Genomic DNA, 20,814 nt, shown 5'->3' on the forward strand with positions numbered 1-20,814 from the left:
TATGGGTAAAGAATTTGTTCTCATAGTATTTATGACTACCTTAAACAGTGCTCTAGATGTGTAAAACCGCAATAGGGTACATTTGTTATAATTCTCTGCTTGTGTTTCAGGCTGCTGCAACCTTTATGTCCTTCCCAGTGCAGATAATCGCCACATTTGACTCCAGTGTGGTTCAGCTGGATTACATGGATGGGAGACTGCTCATATCTACTCTCACACGTTCCTATTTATGTGATACAGAGAGGTAAATAACGATTTTTTAAAAATGCTAACAAATCCTTATCAACAGGCTATGCTTAGATGATGACTCCTCTTCTGCACTGGAAGTAAAGAGCATCAAAACCATAACCTCATTTGAAAATACAGCCGTCCATTGATACTCCTCCCAAGTCCAGAATTAATGGTGTTTTTCTTTTATTGTTTAGAATTGAATGGTTATTTTTGATAATTTTTTGAGGGGAAAAATGCAAATGTACAGCGATTTGCATTACCGCTTCTAAATGAAGATTATGTTAAATTGAACTCTGAATTTATGTACATTTGTTTGTTCTATAAATGTTGTCATTTGTTTGAATGTAGGGAAAAGTTCTGGAAAATTGGTAATAAAGAAAGAGACGGAGAATATGGGGCCTGTTTCTTCCCAACTACAAAAAGCTCTGGTTGTCCACAGCCGTTGATATATTGTGCTCGCCCTGGGTCCAGGATGTGGGAAGTTAATTTTGAGGGCGAAGTACTTAGTACCCATCAGTTCAAACAGCTGTTGTCTTCTCCACCTCTTCCTGTCATTAACTTAAGGTATGTTTGCTAGTTTAACTATAAATTACATTAGATGCATTAACCTCTGACTTATATATATCATGTGTGACGATTGGCTTTCCCTAAAGCAATATACATTTAAACATCGAACTCACCAGCCTAAGATTTGCATGTTGTCAAAGGATTAAGTGGCTGGTACTGGATGATTCTTATGTTCTTCTTTGTGTAATTGAATTTGCTCCTATGTTAAATGGAGAAAAACTATTTGAGAAATTTTTCTTTCTATTGTAAGATATATTTATTTTTGGAAATGCTCAACCTTGGGTATCTACTGATTAAATGGTTTTGAAGTGTGTGTGTGAAATGTGATGTGCATACTGAATATTTGAGGCCAGGTAGAGGAGGAATGTGCTGACTAGAATAGAAGTGGAAGAGAAATTGGAACTAGAATTTGATTCAGTCAGGCTTCCACAACACCAACATCCAGCTATTCTGTGACTAAGGCTAGTGAAAGACTATGTAATAAATGCTGTGACTCTACTTTTGGTAGCTTTGACAAGCTTTCTGCAAAGGGTTCTTGGCTTAGCAAGAAAAACACTAAACAGTCCAGAGATGGCACACTTAAGGACCAGACATAAAAAGTGGAATATTTATGAAATAAATGCCCATAAAAGTTATGGGTTAAAGTAAGCGAAATGTCGATAGATAAATTAACTTTCAACAGGTCCATAACCAGACCGATAGATATTTCTCTTTTGAGAGAGGTTGGGGGTGGGGGGTGCAGGGCCCCAGTAATGACAGTAGGGGGAATATTATGGTCAGGAGCAAAGACAAGTGAGTTGTATTGTAATACTAATATTGCAGTATTCTTTCAAAAATTGTGAGTTTGATACATGAAAGATCCCACAATGAGACAAATATTTTTGTATATTTACTGGAGCCACCTTTGGCTGAGTATTTCATTGTATGTTCGAGGTATATGAGCTTTAGATCGTATACTTATGCATAGATCGCCATCTGGTGATGGGCTCGGATGTTTGCACTTTGTTTTTGTCTTGGAAGAAGTCTTTCTAGTTACGAAGTAAGTGACTCCTGCTTAGGACGATAGTGCGCATGGGCATCGACTCCTTCTCCAGATTGTTTTTTGCCGCCATCGGGTTCGGATATATTTGCTGCGCTCCGGGTCGGTGTCGGTTTCTAACCCCCCCCCTTCGACGCGTAATCCCTATCCACTCGATAGTTTTGTCTCGATCGCTTTTCCCTTTCCACGTGCATCTTTAAAAACAAACTTCTCGAATTTCAATGCAGGGCTTTAGGCCTATCCGCACCGACCACACCTGCAGTCAATTGAAAGGACTCTTAAAAAAAAATGCCCCGGGTGTGGTGCTAAATTCCGACACACGGACTTGCATGAGGTTTGTAATCTCTGCCTCTCCCCAGAGCAGGAAGTCAGAACTGCGAGGTCTGTGCATCGTTCAGGTCGAAGAAAACCATCCGTGACCGTCGGACTCGACTTCACGAAATGTCTTGCAGAAGCAGCTCGATTCTGGACATCTTCGGAGCAGATCCCAATGTCCAGCCGGAGCAACAGGGTGATGAAGAATTCTCCGAGGCCGATGACTCAGAAGAGGAAACAATCAACCCGGCTCAGCGGTCCATGAGTACCGAAACCCCTCTCCCAAAACCCAAACCTAAGGCTCCGTTAGCACCCTCGGGTCGATACCGACAACATGGCTCAGACGCCCCACCTTCGGGCCCGGCTATGAAACCTAAAGAAGCCTTCCGGCTCAGGCTCGAGTCAGCCCCATTCCGGTGCCGAAAAGTCACCAAAGCACAAGACCAAAGAGGTGCCACGCCCTTCTTTGTCGAAGCCCTCGGCGTCGAAACATACCAAGGACAAACATTCAAAACCGAAAAAAATCTTCAGAGCCGAAAACAACTTCAGAGCCGAAAAAATCGTCGGAGCAAAAAAAGTCTGAGCCACAAACTCCTATAACAAAACCTAAGGAGTCCAAGAGCCCACAGAAAACCTCAGACACTCGGTCCAAAGAACATTCGGACTCAAATTCTTAGGCACCGAAAAAGGACATTTTACCCACACAGCCTGTACCTGAGTTTTCAGATCCAAACAAAAAACTATTTTTATTGATCTACAAACTGGCAAAGTCGTTGCCAAGCCTCCAAAAAAGAGGAAACTGGACACTTCAGAAAAATCAGAAATACCCATGAAACGAAAGGTGATCCGTATTAACACCCCTACACCTCCTTCTCCTCCTCTAGCTGATCCAAATATCTTAATTTCTCCACCACACTCCCCACAACATAATTTTTCATCTCGCACACTTGATGATGACGATGATCATAATGATGGGGGTGGGAATATAGATTCAGATGGGGATGACTATGATGATGCACATACCATCCCACACAACGTAGACCCTTGGGATGACTACAACACAGATCCCGACCCACATAATGACCCAGATCTTTATCAATCTAGGCCATCACCGCCAGATGACAATATGAGGTTTGCGCAACTAATCAATAAGGCTTCTCAATATCACGGGGTTCAATAAAATTCTGATCCCGTAGAGGAAGATTTCATGCTTGAAACTTTTACACCCTTGCAAAAATCCATGCACACCCTGCCAATGTTAAAAGGCATGCCTAAACATGCCCCAGACGTTTTTATGGATCCTGTCAGAACTAGGATTCTGAATACCAGGATAGACAAAAAGTATAAGGCAGCTCCCATGACCCAGTTTACATTAAAGGTCCGGTCCCTTTGGATTCTCCTGTTGTGTTTAATGCACACAAGAGGGCAGACTTGCAGAGCGCAGGCGACACCCCTCCTCCTGATAAGGAGTCCAAGTTTATAGACGCATCTGGTAAACTTATTGCGTCACAGACCGCAAATCATTGGTGGATTGCCAATGCCCAAGCTTTATTGGCCAGGTACGACAGGGCTCATTATGACGAGCTTGAACAGCTCATGCAACACCTTCCTGACCAGTACAAACAAAAGGCTAACAACCTTATACAAGAGGGGAAATTGATCAAAAACACCGCAATTAAATGTGCGCTCGAGATGGCTGATACCGCATCTCGTGCCATTAACACCAGCATTGCGTTGCGCAGGCACGCTGGGCTCCAAATCTCCGGATTCAAGCAGGAGGTGCAATCTGCAATTCTTAATCAGCCCTGTCATCAAGAGCATCTTTTCCTCGGTCAACACATCTTTGGAAAAATGAAAAAAGATACGGACACTGCCAAGTTCATGGGGGCCTTACAATTGCCTTCTCCTATAGGTTCTTTTTGCTGCTCCTTCTACAGGGCTTGCTTCAAAACCATAGGCTCAGAACATCTCTCTTCTTCTTCTTATAAAAGCCCCACTCAAACGTTCTCCAAAGGATACTTTTGCAGAAGTTACAGAGGCAACAATGGTAGGAGAAGAGGTCGCGGCAACAATAACCGCAGTTCCCCTAACACCAAACCGTGACTTCCCTGCACTTCCCACCGATCATCCCACTCTTGTCGGGGGACGTCTCTCACAGTTCCTACCTGTCTGGAATTCAATCACAACAGACAAGTGGGTAAGACAAATTATCCAGTATGGTTATTGCCTGGAACTCACCTCTACTCTCCCAAGTTTGCCTCCCAGACAACTTCCAATGTCCTCAGAACATCTGACACTCCTCAAACAAGAGGTTCTCTCTCTAATACAAAAACATGCAATAGAACCAGTCCCATTGCCTCATCAAGGCACAGGGGTTTACTCCCTCTATTTCTTAATAGCAAAAACGGATGGCTCTCTCAGGACCATATTGGACTTCAGACCCCTAAACCTTTACATTCAAACTGATCACTTCCACATGCTCACTCTCCAAAAGGTGCTCCCACTACTTAAACAAGGCGACTTTCTCTGTATTCTAGATTTAAAGGATGCCTACTTTCACATTCCCATTCATCTCGCTCACAGGAAATATCTCAGGTTTGTGGTAGACGGTCAACACTACCAATTCAAAGTCCTCCCATTCATGACTACAGAAACCAGAGTCTTCACCAAGTGCCTCGCAGTAGCTGCCGCCCATTTACGAAGGCAGCACATTCATGTCTTCCCTTATCTGGACTACTGGCTCACACAAAACAATCCAACTGCATTACTACTTGGGATTCACGGTAAACCTCACCAAATCCCACCTCCAACTGTCCAGCATACAACAATATCTAGGGGCTACGATAGACACTTCAAAATCTCTAGCATACCCCAACTTAGTCAGGATGAACACTATACAAGCTCTAATAACGAAATTTCAGCCTCAACACTCACTCCCAGATCGAGTGTTCATGCAGCTTATTGGGATGATGGCCTCCTGCATTCTCATCGTCCCTTATGCAAGACTTAAAATGCGTCCCTTACCGGAGTGTTTGGCACGTCAGTGGAACCAGGCTCAAGGTCAACTAACAGATCTGGTGTTGGTAGACGACCGCACCCATATCTCTCTGCGATGGTGGAAGACACAAAACCTTTCCAAAGGGCGACCGTTCCTTGACCCGGTTCCACAGATAGTGCTAACAGCAGACGCGTCGCTCTCAGGCTGGGGAGCACATCTTCAAACCCATACCATTCAGGGCATGCGGACCCCTCAACAAAAATAATTCCACATAAATAACTTGGAATTGTTGGCGATCTTCCTAGAGTTAAAATCTTTTCAACTCCACCTCATAGGCAAAACTGTCCTGGTCCGTACAGACAACATGACAGCAATGTATTACATACGAAAACAGGGGGGGGGGCACTCTGCAACTTTCGCACCTAGCTCAAATCATATGGAGATGGGCCATTCCTCAGAACATATATCTCCTTGCAGAACACCTGCCAAGAGAATACAATCAGATTGCAGATCTCCTCAGTCGTCAGAGACAGCAGATCCACGAATGGGAACTTCATCCTCAAGTTCTGCTTCCATTCTTTCAAACATGAGGCCACCCAGAAATAGACCTGTTCGCCACACACCAAAACTCAAAATGCCAAGCTTCTCATCCAGGTATCCACACCCTTTGTCCAAAGGCAATGTGCTAAGGATGAACTGGTGAGGCAAATTTGCTTATTCTATTCCGCCTCTCCCGCTCATTCCACTAGTGGTGCGGAAGCTCAAACAGCATTCCCTCACAATGATCCTGATTGCTCCAACATGGGCCCGACAGCCATGGTTCACAACCCTCTTGGAGCTATCAGTAGTTCCTCATCAAAAGCTACTCCTCTCACCCAAGCTTTTCACTCGGAACCATGGAGAGATAAGACATCCAGATCCGAGTCAACTCAACCTTTCTATCTGGCACCTGAAATCTTAGACTTTGGCTACCACAATCTCCCGCCTGCCTGCATGAACATCATTAAAGAGGCTGCACGTCCTACCACTAGAGGTTGCATTCCGCAAAGTGGAAAAGATTTGTGATTTACTGTACAAATAACAACATCAACCCACTAGAAGATCCTATTCAAAACATGATCTGCTACCTTTTGCATCTACAACAATGTAACCTAGCGTATACATCCATTAGACTACACCTCGCTGCAATTGCAGCTTATCCCCAAACAGACAACACCTGTCTTTGTTTAGGGTACCAGCTATCAAAGCATTTATGGAAGGACTCCAAAGAATAATTCCACCTAGAGTTCCACCCTCTCCAGTATGGAACTTAAATGTGGTCCTTACCACACTCGTGGGTCCCCCGTTTGGACCTCTGTAATAATGCGTACTTACAATTTCTCACCTGGAAAGTAGCTTTCCTGGTTGCGATCACCTCTCTCAGAAGAGTCAGTGAACTCCAGGCATTAACCATACAAGAACCATTTCTACAAATTCATCATAACAAAGTGGTTCTTAGGACTAGACCAAAATGTCTACCTAAAGTCGTGTCTGCTTTCCACCTTAACCAGTCTGTAGAACTCCCAGTATTTTCCCCTCTACCAGACTCAGTGGCAGAACAAGCTCTTAACACGCTAGAGGTGAAAAGAGCGATACTTTACTACATTGAAAGAACAAAATCCTTTAGAAAGACTAAGCAGCTTTTTGTGGCTTTCTCCCTACCTCATAAGGGCAATACTATTTAAAAAACAGGGATTGTAAGGTGGATTGTTAAATGCATCCAAATATGCTACGCTAAAGCCAAACGCACAATAACCATTCCCCCTAGAGCTCACTCCACACGTAAACTAGGGGCATCTATGGCATTCTTAGGGAACATTCCCCTAGATGACATCTGCAAAGCAGCACTTTGGTCTACACTACACACCTTCACAAAACACTATTGTGTAGACGTGCAGGCAAAACAACAAGCTAGTGTGGGCCAGGCTGTATTAAGAACACTTTTTCAAACCACTGCAACAGATACAGATAGCCACCGCTAAAGAGGTAACTGCTGTATAGTCTATGCATAAGTATACGATCTACAGCTCATGTGCCTCGAACTGAAAATGCTACTTACTTGTATGCATCTGTTCTTGGCATGTAGAGCTGCCTCCCCGAATACCTCTATCTGTTCGAGTATTTTCTTACTTAGATATATTACACATGGACATCCTTTTCTATTTCTTACCAACTCCATCATAACCCTCCATGGCAAAATAATCTGGAGATGGAGTCGATGCCCATGCACAATATCGTCCTATGGAGGAGTCACCTACCTCGTGACTACAAAGACTTCTTCCAAGACCAAAAGAAAGGACAAACATCCGAGCCCAACACCAGATGGCAATCTATGCATAAGTATACGATCTACAGCTCTACATGCCAAGAACAGGTACATACTAATAAGAAGCATTTTCCTTATATTGCGCTTACTACCCTGACAAGGCATGAGATCACTTCATGGCAAGTAGCATGCTTCTCCTGAACTCGGGGTTAGTGGCTAGTCCAGTGGTATTATTGAGATTAGTCGTGTGCTCGCTATAAAAATAAATCCATGCATATGCTCCAGTTACTTTGTGATAGATAATATAATACCAATTAGGTGCAATCATTACTGTGGCGATGTGGTTTCAGATGAGTGGTTGGTAAAATAGACTGGCGGAGATAAGGTAATTTTAGGTTATAGGTATAGGGTCATATGTAAGAAGACACACAGTTTTTGTTTGTATCTAAGACAATTCAGAGAACAGCCTCTACGATCCTTCCCTAGATGGTCAGGTGTGTTATGTACAGGATGGAGGCTATTAAATTAGATGACACATGGTTTGGCAGATATGGCCAGTTTGCATGGAGCCATTCGACTTCCCAACAGGGGCCCTCATCCAAGGGCAAAGACCCTCAGAATACTGAGTGAAGGGATTATTTGTTAGTGTCAAGTACAAGTTTGTGTATATGTGATATTTGTATAACATAAGCCCAGCTAAAAGGTACATCTATTGCTCTGATATAATGTATTTTTTGGGACTCAATCTCACAACTGAATTTGATTGGTCTGGTACGACTTTCCTCCTGGTAAACTATTTAACCCTACTTTCCTTAAAAAGATCCTTGCTTTAAACTCTCCTCCATTGATGTCTGTCAAATTGGCCTTTGACTGCAAATTCCTCTCTTTTCTGACTTTTGTGAACTGGCACACATGCAACTTTTTAGGTGTTCTATCCAAAGATGTTGTTTTAGAAAGAAAGGGGCCCCTGCCTAATGGGATGAACCCTGGCAAGGAAACGACACTTGGGGTAAAGAAGGGGCAAAAGTGCACCGGGTTTTGTGCCTGTTGTATTAGAGAGAGAAAACTTGAAGCTACTGACTAAACTCACACTATAGTTGTATTGATATATTCTAATGTTTTATTACTTATTATATCATCTTTTTTTATAGAAGGGATTTTTTAGTCTTGTTATAATTTACTACATACAAAAAGCCAATACATATAACATGATATGAAAAAACAGACATTTAAATAAATGTATATAAAATGCAGAAGTGCATTCCCATTTCAACGCGTTTCGGCGTGAGCCTTCTTCAGGAAGTCTGTATACAAGCACAGTTATATTAACTTATAACCGATGGAGCACAATTGGCAACTGGAATCGGAGGTTTTATCGGTAATAGAAATCTCCCAACTGCGGTGTGGGTTCCCTGATATTTACGCTGGTGGAGGCCTATATGATTCCAGAAAGTGAACCTTGCACTTGCGGAGGGCAACGTTGGAAAGGAAACTAACAACGTCCGCTCGGGAATACTTGATAAAATGATGTGTTCTCGCCGAACAGAAGATACTGTTATAATGTCGGACGTCTACGAATTGTCAAAATTACAGAGTGAACTCCATCTTGAAACTGATGGCTGCATGCGTAGCGCGGGCGGCCGTCTGCAAGTCCATCATCCAAAGATGTTTTCTTTAAAAACAAAAAAAACAAAAAATTATAATGTTTATTTCATTTTTTCAAATGTTAGACTGTAGCAAGTAGTAGCATCTACACACCAGTTCATCCCACATTACCTTCAGCAGGTGGTTTACATGTACATTTATAAGTAGTGTATTTCCTATTATCGTCGCACAAGATCCTACATACACAATCTATTCATGGTGGTCTTTTATTAGTAGGGTCCATTAATTTCATGAGCATCTCTTCACATTCATCCATGTCTTCTGTCAATTGTTCATCTCCTCTTGCAGCTTTTATAGGCTTCTCATGTGTTGTAGCCCACTTCATCAGATCCTTGTTCCAGGCCTCCTGTTTCGAGCCTTAGGGTGTGCCCAATGGATGACCAAACACGCCTTTTGACCAACACTGTGCCCAAGGCATTCATCTTATTTTCATTTGATTGTTGCGCTTAGTAGGGAATTTACCCAGCAGGCATTGTTTCATAGATTAAGTTGGTAATGCATGATCCTCCTCGAACCACTTCTATTCTATCCTAGAAGCCCACCACCCATGGACACACCCATACCATGTGTAAGAGATCTGCTCCAGCAGTATGTAAATCTGACCTGCAGAAGTAGATTCTAACCAGCTTCTGGGTTGTAAGATAGGTTTTGTGAAGGAATGGAATTGAATCAGTTTAAATCATGCATTTGGTGAGCTGAACTTCATGTGTGCACAGACCTTTCTCCAATCTGAATCAGTTACTGGTTCACGGCACTCTTGCGGCGAGTTCTCACACACCTGTCCAATGCGACTGCCTCTATCATTAACTAAGTTGAAATATAAATCAGTAAACAGATGTCTGCATCTGCCATTCCTAGTAAGAACCTTGATCATCATCTCTGTAACTGGAGATTCATCTGGGAACTCTGCCCAAATTCCCCTGGTTACCTGTGGTATTTGTTCATGTTGCAAAGATTGGCCTGGGCCAAGATCAAAAGAGTCCTTGCCTTCTTATAAGTGAGGAACTGTTTATATAGATAGAGATCTCCCATCACGTGACAGCCACCATCTTGCCACTTAGTCAATGAGATGGATTTGGAAAAATAGTTATATGGCTTCAGAATCCACAGTGGGATGCCAGGTTCATGTAGAGGTGTCTTAAGGACAACCCTAACCACTCTCTCCTAAATCACCTCTGTACATCTCATTAAGTATGGGAGCGCTGGCGACGTGTTATTTTCTTGATCATAACTGCTTTAGTCAGGGTACCAAGGAAATGAGTCCCTGCCAATGGAGCTTTTTCCAAATTATCATTTGTGTCAAACCAGTAAACGGCATGCTGTAGTTGAACTGTGGTGAAATACAGAAAATAGTCAGGCAGCCCTAGTCCACCCTGTGTCCAAGGAAGCTTCAATGTGTCTAATTTCACTCCACTGCGTTTTCTCGTCCAGACCAGTGAACCCATCATTTTGTCCTGTTCACACACCACTTTTAAAGATAGTGGGCACTTTGTTATCTGTCCTTAAAGATGTTTCTTATCTAGTCTCTTTGCTTTGTTGGACCATTTAATGTTACACTTTTTTTTATTGGTAAGCATTCATATTCCATTAGCAAGAGCATTAACACTGCTTTGCGATAATAACATTGTATTTTACGAATAGACCTCATACCAGTAAAATAGATCTGATAAAAAGCTTTACAGCAAAAATATACAATAATCAAATAGTATTATGAAATAAATGAAATAAAGATTAGCAAAAGTGAAATGTGCAACCAAAGCAAAAGAGGGAAAAAATGTGCCTGGGGATATGTGCTGTACATAAAAGTATTTTGAATCTGCCTATTCTGAATATGAAATTATGCATGTTTTGTTTTAGCAATTACACGTAAAATCTCATTTAAAAATGTGCTGTTTTGTAACCCGATAATAATGCATATGGAATTTTATGTCCTAGATCACATCCTCAGTATGAAGCCACCTCCAGTTCCCCACAGTCTCTGGCATTTCCTAAACTTCTATATGTATAGTAAGTATTGCATTAAATGTATTATTTGCCTTTGTCAATCAATCAACACACATTTGTGTAGCGCAGCTAATCACCCGTGTTACATGAAATTATGTCACACATATTTAGTAACAGCACCTTTGACTCCATTAATTATCTTCTGAATTAATGACACAGTGCATATTCAGGTCCCTATTATCGTCCTTAAGTGTGCGTCTGAGTAAGTGGCAATCTGCAAACACATACACTTTTGTGTGACTCTTAACTGTGGGATTGTGCCTTTGAATAAATTGGTGTGTCACTGAGTCAGTGAGAATGAACATGTCCAGGTCCGTCAGAGTGATCTTGAGTGTTTGTCTGTTTGAATGTTGGTGTGCGAACACTTCTCTGTATGTGACATGGACTAGTTCATTGTGCCTTTGACTGTTGGTGTGTGCCATTGAGTCAATGATTTGAGCCCCAGGCGATCTGGGTTGCATTTGTGGACAAATTGTCCCTGACTCCTTATTTGCGCACTCTAGCTGTAAAATGGCTTCCGAACAGGCCACAGAAGATACCCCCATGCCTGACTAAATGAATTAGGTTGCAGGAAAGTGGTCAGGTCTTGAAGCAGCAACACAGCGGTGCATTGCTAAGAGTAAGACCATCAGCAATGCCAATATGAATGTGCTCTTGATGCAGCAGATATGGCTTTGAGTGTTATTAGCAACAGCATCTTCTTCTGCTGGCATGCCTGGCACAGGGTGTTAGGGTTTAGGCCTGAGGTTATTCAGCACCTCTCGAACGTTTCTTTTGGTGGCGACCTTCTGTTTGGCTCCAAGATTGACCAGATGCTCGAAAACATCAAAAAGGACCCTGCGATTACCGAATCCACGGATGCTCAATGACCTGCCGCTGCCAAATTTGATTTTCGGTTGCAGCAAAGCAGGGAGGTATGAAACTGGGGAGCTTTTCTCTGAGATTTATGTACCAACAATACCAGCAGTTCTCTCTGGACCCCAAGCAGCCTAAAACAGTTTAGAATGGGGCTTATAGGGGAAATAAGTGTGGGAAAAGCAGAGGTGGCTCCACTAGCAACTCCTCCGCTGCAAAATTGTGAGTCAACCTCCCTTCCTCTCGACCACATCACACCTGTCAGGATAAGACTGAGGTGCTTCCTAGCTCAATGGGAAACCCTCACCTCACATCAGTGAGTCCTCTCCATTGCACAGGAAGGGTACTGCCTCAAATTTCACATAACACCTCCCAACATTCAACCCTGCTGTCATGTACTGAGTTCAGATCACCTTCACCTTCTGAAGGAAGATATTCAGGTGCTTCTACAAAAGGGCACAATATAACCAGTACCTGCACATGCAACAGTGTGATGTAGGGGTGTATTTTTTGCACTTTTTAATCGCCAAAAAGGACAGCACCTTCTAGCTGACTCCCGACCTCCAACCATTGAAAACGTACAATTGGTCAATCTGCAAGATATTATCCTGCTGCTACAGCAAGGCGGCTTCATGTCCGCGCTGGATTTGAAAGATGCTTACTTTATCTCCCGATCCACACTGCGCATCACCAACGCCTTTAGTTTGTGGTAAGTGGAGAACACTACCAGTTCATGCTTTTATACTTCAGGTAAACCACAGTTCTATGGATGTTTACAGAGGGCTTCTTGATAGTAGCACACCTGCATGTAAACGCCATGCACATGTTCTAATACTTAGTTGACTGACTGATAAAGAGCAGCAGCAAATCTAGATGCTTGACTTTTGAAGGATTTTGCAGACCTGTTTAGCACGTGACATCAACAAAATACAAGTGGGAACTCCACCGATAAGTCCTTCACATGTATATCCAATGATGGAGAACTCCAGCAATAGTACTGTTGACCATTCTTGAAAATGAAAAATGCCAAAGCTTTTCTTCCAGGCACCCAAACCCACTGTCCATGACTATGGATGAACTGGGCAGGGATATTTGCCTGTGCTTTTCTGCTCCCCATCATTCTGCACGTGGTAAGGAAGATGAGGTAGGTGTCCATGTCTCTTATCCTAGTGGCGCCAACCTGGGTGAAGCTGCCCTGGTATTCAGTACGCCTGAAGATGTCAGTCTGTTACCCAAGAAGCTCCCACACTCACCAGACCTCCTGTTAGCCTTATGACCAGCTCAGAAACCAAACATCTGAATCTAGCACCTGAGTTCTCAGGGTTTGGTTAGTCTGTCAAAATAATACATGGTTATCCTGATGGAGATTTGAATGCCCACTACTCTGCCATGCTATGCCTTTTAATGGAAAAGGTTTTTTATTATTATTATTATTTATTGAATTTGTATTGCGCACAGCTACCCGCAGTGGGTTTCCCGGCGCCAGGGACAGACTGAAGAAGAAAAACAAGCAATTGCTGAGGGAGAAAGAAAATCAGAGCAGGAGAACTCATACATACATTCACTCATACATTACTACATCGCAAAACTGTTAGACCATTTTAGTATTAAATCATTTTTATTGAAGGATTGCCACACAAATATTCACAGATTACTGAGACATCGAACATATTCGTATATGTGATACAAAGCAAAGAGTCAGAAGGTCAATGAGTCCATCCGCACTGGTGTGAATATAGACTAACGAAGGCTAGTTTGCTCAATCCCACAGTTAGAAGGAACACGGAAAAAACAATACCAAGAAAACCCCCCTCTCCCCTACCACCGCCCTAACCTAACCACCCACCACCCACGTTCAATGTCCACCGCCCATCTTCAACCACACCCACACTGTCTCCATCTGAGCCTCAACTACTCTGTGTCTGAGAGGCGCAATAACCTGAGATATCTAGGGCAGGCGACCTCATCGAATTCTGAGGTCAATAAGGATAGGAAGGGTTGCCATATCTCCGAATATTTGTTCCCCTCCCCGGCCATCAACAGTGAGCTTTTCCATACCTAGCACTAGTCAAAGGCGCTGAAGCCACCCATGGAATGTGGGAACGTGTGCGGTTCACCAGTGTACGAGTATATTCCGCATCGATGAGCCCAGCGCAATTGCTATTAAGCGGCCCCTACGGGAACGCCAAGGATATGTTAAGGAATTCGGTAGCCTCATCAAAACATAGAATGGGAGACGTGGGATCTCTGTGATGTGTATCCACCTCATCTAATATCTGCTTCTAATACCTTTGGATCTGCGCACAATCCCAGAGCAAATGCACCAATGTACCCACCTGTCCACAGCCTTGCCAGCTCCTTGCATCCCTGGAGTGGTCCATTTCATGGAGACGCTCAGGAGTGTAGTACCAGCAGGTCGCGATTTTAGTGAGGGTATCTGTGAGCCCCATGTGATATGCAGAGTGCCGTGCCCGGTAATATATTCCCTCCCAGTCTTTGTGGGTAAGTGTCCTGCCTAGCTCTCCCTACCAGCGCACCCTGCCAGCACGGTAAGTGTGTATATATTTGCCCTGCAGCATCTTATAGAGGTCCGATATTAGCTTTTTATCTGACTTACGCGTGATTAACCAGCGTTCATAGCAAGTGTGACGTCTATCTATTTGCTCACTAAGTGCACAGTGAGGTGCCTGCAAGTATCCAAGTCTCTCCGTCTCTGGCAGTCCGAAATCTTGCCGAAACTGAGAGAAGGAAATTATACCCTCCTCTGCGTATAGGTGAAAAAGGACTGTGCACCCCGCAGGCCTCCACTTCACGTAGGCCGCCCTGGAGTAAAGTCAGGATTGTCCATGATAGGGGTGAGAGGAGACGGGAAGGAGGTGAGTTCATGGTTGACATTAGTCTGATCCCATACCTCCAAAGGAACCCTCGTAATGTATGAGGCGTATAGATTAGGGGGTCAATGCTGTTTACGGAGAAAGGGAACTTCTTGCAGGGGTCTACCAGCCACTGCTTGGTCCTGAAACAACCAGTGCTTTTCAGACTCCCATCCACCAGGAGGTGTAACTGAGCAGCCTGAAAATATGCCATTGAGTCTGGTATTCCAATTCCTCCTTGTTCAGGAGGTAGCATCGCCAGCCGTAGCTGAAGGCGAGGTTTCCTCCTGTTCAATATGAACTGAGCCAAGTCAGAATGTGTCTGCTTTATCCATCCCAGGGGTGGTCAGAGGGGTATGGTGCGAAATAGGTATAAAATCTGAGGGAGCACAGTCCTCTTGATTGCTGCGACTCTTCCCAGCCAAGACAACGGGTAGTGTTTCCACCGCCCCAACTCCCGCCGAATCTTTTGTCGCAGCAGAGTGTAATTGATATTAATGGTATGTAGCAAAGAGGGGCCCTGCTGAATCCCCAAATAGGGAACTGTTCCCGCCTCCCACTGGATGGGGAATGAACTCCGAGTGGATTTCTCTAGGGACAAGTCGAGGGCCACCGATTTACTCATGCTAACCTTAAACCCCGCAACACGACCGAATAGTTCCAGGTCTGCCAAGCACGCCGTTAGGGAGTCCGCCGGCTGAGACAGCGAAATCAAGACATCATCTGCATATAAGCTGATCGTGTGAACATAACCCCTGAATTTGATCCCTGTGGCTCGCGGGTTAAGCCACAACTTCTGCGCCAATGGTTCCATGTAGAGGGCGAACAACAGGAGCGACAAAGGGCACCCCTGCCTCGTACCCCTCTCAATAACAAACCGGGGGGATGTATGGCCATTGACACGTACCGTGGCCGTCGGGAATTTGTAGCAGTTCATTACAAAGGTGCGAAATTTCGACCCTAATCCCACCTTCTCCAGCACTTTTTCTATATAGAGCCAACATCATATATTCCCCTTCCGTGCGTGTTGCCTTCTCAATAAGGTGGAGGGCCTGTTTAGTATTGTCGGAGGGATGAACCTGGCTTGGTCCGAATACATAGGCCTCCCATATGGGGAGCGAGACGGGCAGCCAGAATCCCTGTGTACAATTTGAGATCTACATTAAGTGGAGAAATAGGATGATAAGTCCCGCACAGCGACCGGTCTTTCCCTGGTTTTAGGTATGACTGCAATGGAGGCCGCTAGTAGGTCACCCAAAATCGCCCCCGGCTCCGAGAAGGAATTAAAGAGGCGCGTAAGAGGAGGGGCAACCTGAGTACAGAATGTTTTATAAAAGCTCGCAGGGAAGCCATCCGGCCCGGCGTCTTTGCTGTTTTAAGGCGTGAGATGGCAGCGATAACTTCCTCTGCACGGATGTCTCGCTCTAGGTGGTCTGCCTGGTCCTATGTGAGGACTGGGAGAGGGATGGAGTCCAGAAATGTGTCTACATCTCGGTCATTAGTAGGGTCGCTGGAATAGAGGTCGGCATAAAAGTCGCTGAAGGCACCAGCAATCTCGTGGTCCTCTGTGGCACGCCTACCATCTCCCCGAAGGATTTCTTGCACTGCCTGCTGTTGCCTCACTTCACGCAGTTTGTGTGCAAGTAAAGGCCCACACCTGTCCCCGCCAGTGTAATAGGAATGACGCAACCGCAAAGCCGTAAACTCTGCCCGATCTTGATCAAGGAGAAAATTACAAAAAACAATTTGATGGACAGAATGTAGATCAATGTCTTACATCCACCCCAGTACAAGGATCTGGGCCTAAATCCATCGTTTTTTGCACTCCACACCACCCTGGGTTAGATAATGGCTTTATGCAAATCAGCTCTGACCCTGTGCCCCATGGGAACAGTCCAGTCTGAACTACACAGCCATATCTTTCCCAGACCGGAATCAAGCATTCGAGGACCGGACCGGTTTCGAGGTAACACCTCTCATCAGCCCGGCTAGCTTGACTTCAGTGGTGTGGAGGCTCTGGGACCCACGTCTGAGCTACCCCAGTACACTCGGGGAGAAAATTACAAAAAACAATTTGATGGACAGACCCACGTCTGAGCTACCCCAAGATCAAGAGCAGCTAATTGTTGCCTAGTCGCTTTTAACTGCCTCCATATCCTAGGAGCCCCAGTCCTCTGATGCATTTGCTCCAGTTTCCTGGTCTGCTGGGTGAGGTTATCTCTTATGCTGCCGGCCAGCATTATCCGCGGCAGAGATTGCTATGAGCTCCCCTCGTATGACATCCTTCAGAGCCGCCCATTGTGTCGTGAGCGGAGTATCTGTGTTGCTATTGTGTGTGAGATAGTCTGATAATGCACGCTGTACCCGTGTAACCACCTCCTTGTGGTGTAATAACGTCTCTCTGAGGCACCAAAATCGCTGCGCACGCTGGGCTGCAGGAAGGGAAAGAACAACCATCACTGGGGCATGATCAGAAAGCGAGGTAGTCCCTATCTACTTTGGTAGCCAGCGCATATGTGGGCATGGATGCAAGCAGATAATCTAGGCAAGCGTATGTCTTGTGCGCACTAGAATAATAGGAGTATTCCCTCTCCTGGGGGTGAAAGCTTCTCCAGAGGTCTCTGAAGCCCAGCTCAACTATACAAGACCGACCCTCTGTAGAGTATCAGCTTGGGAGGAGTGTTGACTTGACCTATCTAAAATATTATCAAAGTTCCCCCAGCACAATGTGGCGGTCTGGCGTGGTTGTAGCCTCAGTAAGAGCTTTGTGAAAGAACTTCTCTTGGCCATCATTGGGGGCGTAGATGGAGCCCACAGTAAACTTAATATCACCCAATGGAAACCTGTAGGACAATAACCTTCCCTTAATCTCTGCTGATTTGTGCATAACTTTGCCTCTAAACTTCTGGGCCACCAATATAGCAACTCCTGCCGTCTTGGTAGAGTTACAAGGAAAAAACTGGAGGGGAAACTTCCGTGACTGGAGACGATGGCAATCCCTCTGTAAGAGACGCGTCTCCTGCAGGAGGCAAATATCTGCATGGGATTGTTCTAAAGATAACAGAACTGCTTTCCGTTTAACTGGGTTGTTCAGCCCTTTCACATTGAGGGTGAGTGTTAGACCATTTTAATGTTTTTTTGCGAGAGATTGTGTCTTAACTCCTCAAGCTCTACAAGGCAGGCCTGTTTTTCTGTTTTAGTTTTTTACACTTTTGCACTTAAATGCAGTGGCACTGTACCTTCAAAACAGAAAACCCTCTTTCTTGTTTAAAATACCGATCAGTATAGGTTCTCATGAGGATAATATCTCCATGGACACCTCAGCCACCTGCCTGGAACCTCAATGGGGTCCTCCTTTTTAACCCCTACACTTTGGTTAAACAATTTGTATTAAAGTTTTGTAGTTTTCTATAATGATGTATGTTCACATCCAAAGACAGTTCAAATTGTAACCAACTTTCCAATCAATTTGTATGCATAGATTACCTCTAACCTCATACAATGCATAATTATACTTATATTCATGTTACATCAGCTGAACATTACAAAATTTGCCTACTAATAGACACTTTTATGCAGGGAACTTGGAAAAGAACAGTCTAACAGTTGTGCATAAGAGTAACTTAAAACCATGCCAAGGCGCCTGTAGAGTAGTCATCAGCTATATTTTCCCCATCACGTAAATCCTATATCATATTAGGCGCACTTCTATCCGGGCCAGCCCATAAATATGTCAGTCCCTCGGTGATCTATACTAATAGGCAACATTCAGTTCTCCTCCATTCTCACAAAGGTTGTCAGTCACTGCCCAATTATCTGAAATGAAACTGGTCCAGGCCCCTCCTTTCCTCTTTGCACAGGGCAAGTTCCTTCGCAAGCACCCAGCGCGCGTTCTCTTTCTTCCACCTGTAATGGGGAGGCACTTCCGGTGATCTCCAATGCATCGCAAGGGTCCGCCTACAGAGAGCCCGGGCCGGGTTAGGAAGCTTTATGATCACCCTTGCTGCCCTTCAAGTGGGATGGAGACCTAAGTAAACACACTTGTTCACAGGAGATCTGGCTGGCCTCACAGCCTGCCGGGATTGCCCAACACTGCTGCGATCTCAACTCATATGTAGGAAGTCAGCATGTAGTACAGTTTATTGTGGATGTGTTTCATCATCTGTTCCATTGACGCTATTTAGTTTATGTGGAGTGATTTAAGTCATACAAAGGTAATTACGTGTGCAGTGGAATATAGCGTTTTGTGATACTGGATCCCAGCCATCTCTTTAGCTCAGAACTCTCGACCCACCTCTGGCTTCCACTTTCGTTTGAGCAGTGTTAGAACTATTTTAGTCATAAGTAAGGCTAATTTGTAAAGCCATGAAACTGATTTACACCCTCCTCCGTACATAAGGAGGATTTGCAACACCTCAATATATTAGTGTAAATTCAAAACCCATTACAAAATCTAAACACTTTGAATATAATGGAAAAAAAAGCAAAATCGGAAATGACAGTTTAGGATTAGTAGCATAAACTCTAAAGAAGGATATGTCCATACAGAATAAAAACAATTGACATTTTCATTACAGACACCAGTCAAATATGTTTTCAATGAGTTCACGCTTGAGGCCAGTGCTTTCATCCTCAACACTGTTAACTTGCTAACATGTCACCAACATCACACTGGGATACCCATTGGAAATCATCATATGGGATGAATGGAATGCTTCTCTGCAAGGCAGTGCTGCAAAGCAAACAACTTAACACAAAAATCTTGCAGGCCTTGCCAGGATAGAGGATGGCCCTGCAGTCTTCTCCAGGTACCTGAACCTGGCCTCCAGAAGCCCAAAGCTCGCTCCACAGAACCCCCTCATTTGCACCACCTCTGGCCCCACTGAAGTGGATTTCACCTGATATTGGGTTTCTCCGAGTTGTTAAAAGCCATATATGACAGTCCCCTGAAAAATACAATCACAGAAGCAAACATAAGTGTCCCCATAGCATCCTAATGGGATGGTCTACTGCACGAGGTTTCCCTAGTGATTTAGATGGAGAACATCTTACATCTATAAAAGGGTAACACCAAGTACAAGCCCGTTTGTCACCCCTTTCATCCCCCTCACTGGTCTTCCACGGCTCTCCCTCCAATGGGCTCTCGCTCTTATACCGCAGAGGTAGAAATGTGCCTAACACTATTAGTTAGGGGAGGGGGGCAAAACAGTACAATGTCAATCTTTCCAGCTATGTAGGGGCAACGTGGAGGCATAAAAGTCACAGAGACTGTTAACTCGCTGACCTGCACAGCTGTTGTGATCTGAAGTTTGTTACTGTTCTTATTTTTATATGTTAAGCCGTCTACTGTTTACCAAACACTGTTTCTGACATGCTAACTTAAGTATATGAATGCGTTCAATGGCTACAGTATTTTAAATATGGACATAATAAACACAAATTTAATTGGTTTAAAAAAAATTCATGGCAGAGCACACACATTTTTCCTCATCCATTAAAACATATCTAACTTCAAATATGTGGGCCATAATGTATGCCGAATTGAGACAGTGTGTTCCTTCCATCAATCCATTTAGATGTGACACACTGTTTGTGGTTGGATAACAATTGTGCATGCTTAGGAATTTTAGCTTTACTTGAAATTAGTAAATAAACAGATAAGTTGCGTGAATATGATATTTGCATATGGTAGTCTGTCACAAAAGTAATGGATATCCAAACTGCCTTCTTATAAGTGGTAACACACTTGTAATAAGGAGGGCAGAAAATCCATACATTTGTGATGGAGCTACTGGTCTGCCAAAATCAAAATCTTGCCCTTTTGTTGTCGTATTGGGTACCCTGTATTCAGATCGTAAATTAATGTATATAATTTTTCATAATCTTTGATTAACTACCTTCTCCTATTACCTTTGTAGTATGTAACTGATGTGTGCTTATATCTGCTTTCTGCTTTCACAAG

The 20,814-nt window shown here is 44.0% G+C and overlaps 1 protein-coding gene across 1 annotated transcript in view; it reads left to right on the forward strand.

Annotated features, from left to right (window-relative positions):
• The window catches only part of HPS5 (HPS5 biogenesis of lysosomal organelles complex 2 subunit 2), a 607,584-nt gene that overhangs the window by 138,532 nt on the left and 448,238 nt on the right, over positions 1 to 20,814 (forward strand). The window contains exons 6-8 of the mRNA XM_086956066.1: positions 111 to 244; positions 580 to 795; positions 11,056 to 11,127. Coding sequence (XP_086812192.1) covers positions 111 to 244; positions 580 to 795; positions 11,056 to 11,127 — 422 coding nt within the window. The remainder of the gene's footprint in view (positions 1 to 110; positions 245 to 579; positions 796 to 11,055; positions 11,128 to 20,814) is intronic.

Source organism: Lissotriton vulgaris, chromosome 2_1 (assembly GCF_964263255.1).
Source record: "Lissotriton vulgaris chromosome 2_1, aLisVul1.2, whole genome shotgun sequence".
NCBI lineage: Eukaryota > Metazoa > Chordata > Amphibia > Caudata > Salamandridae > Lissotriton > Lissotriton vulgaris.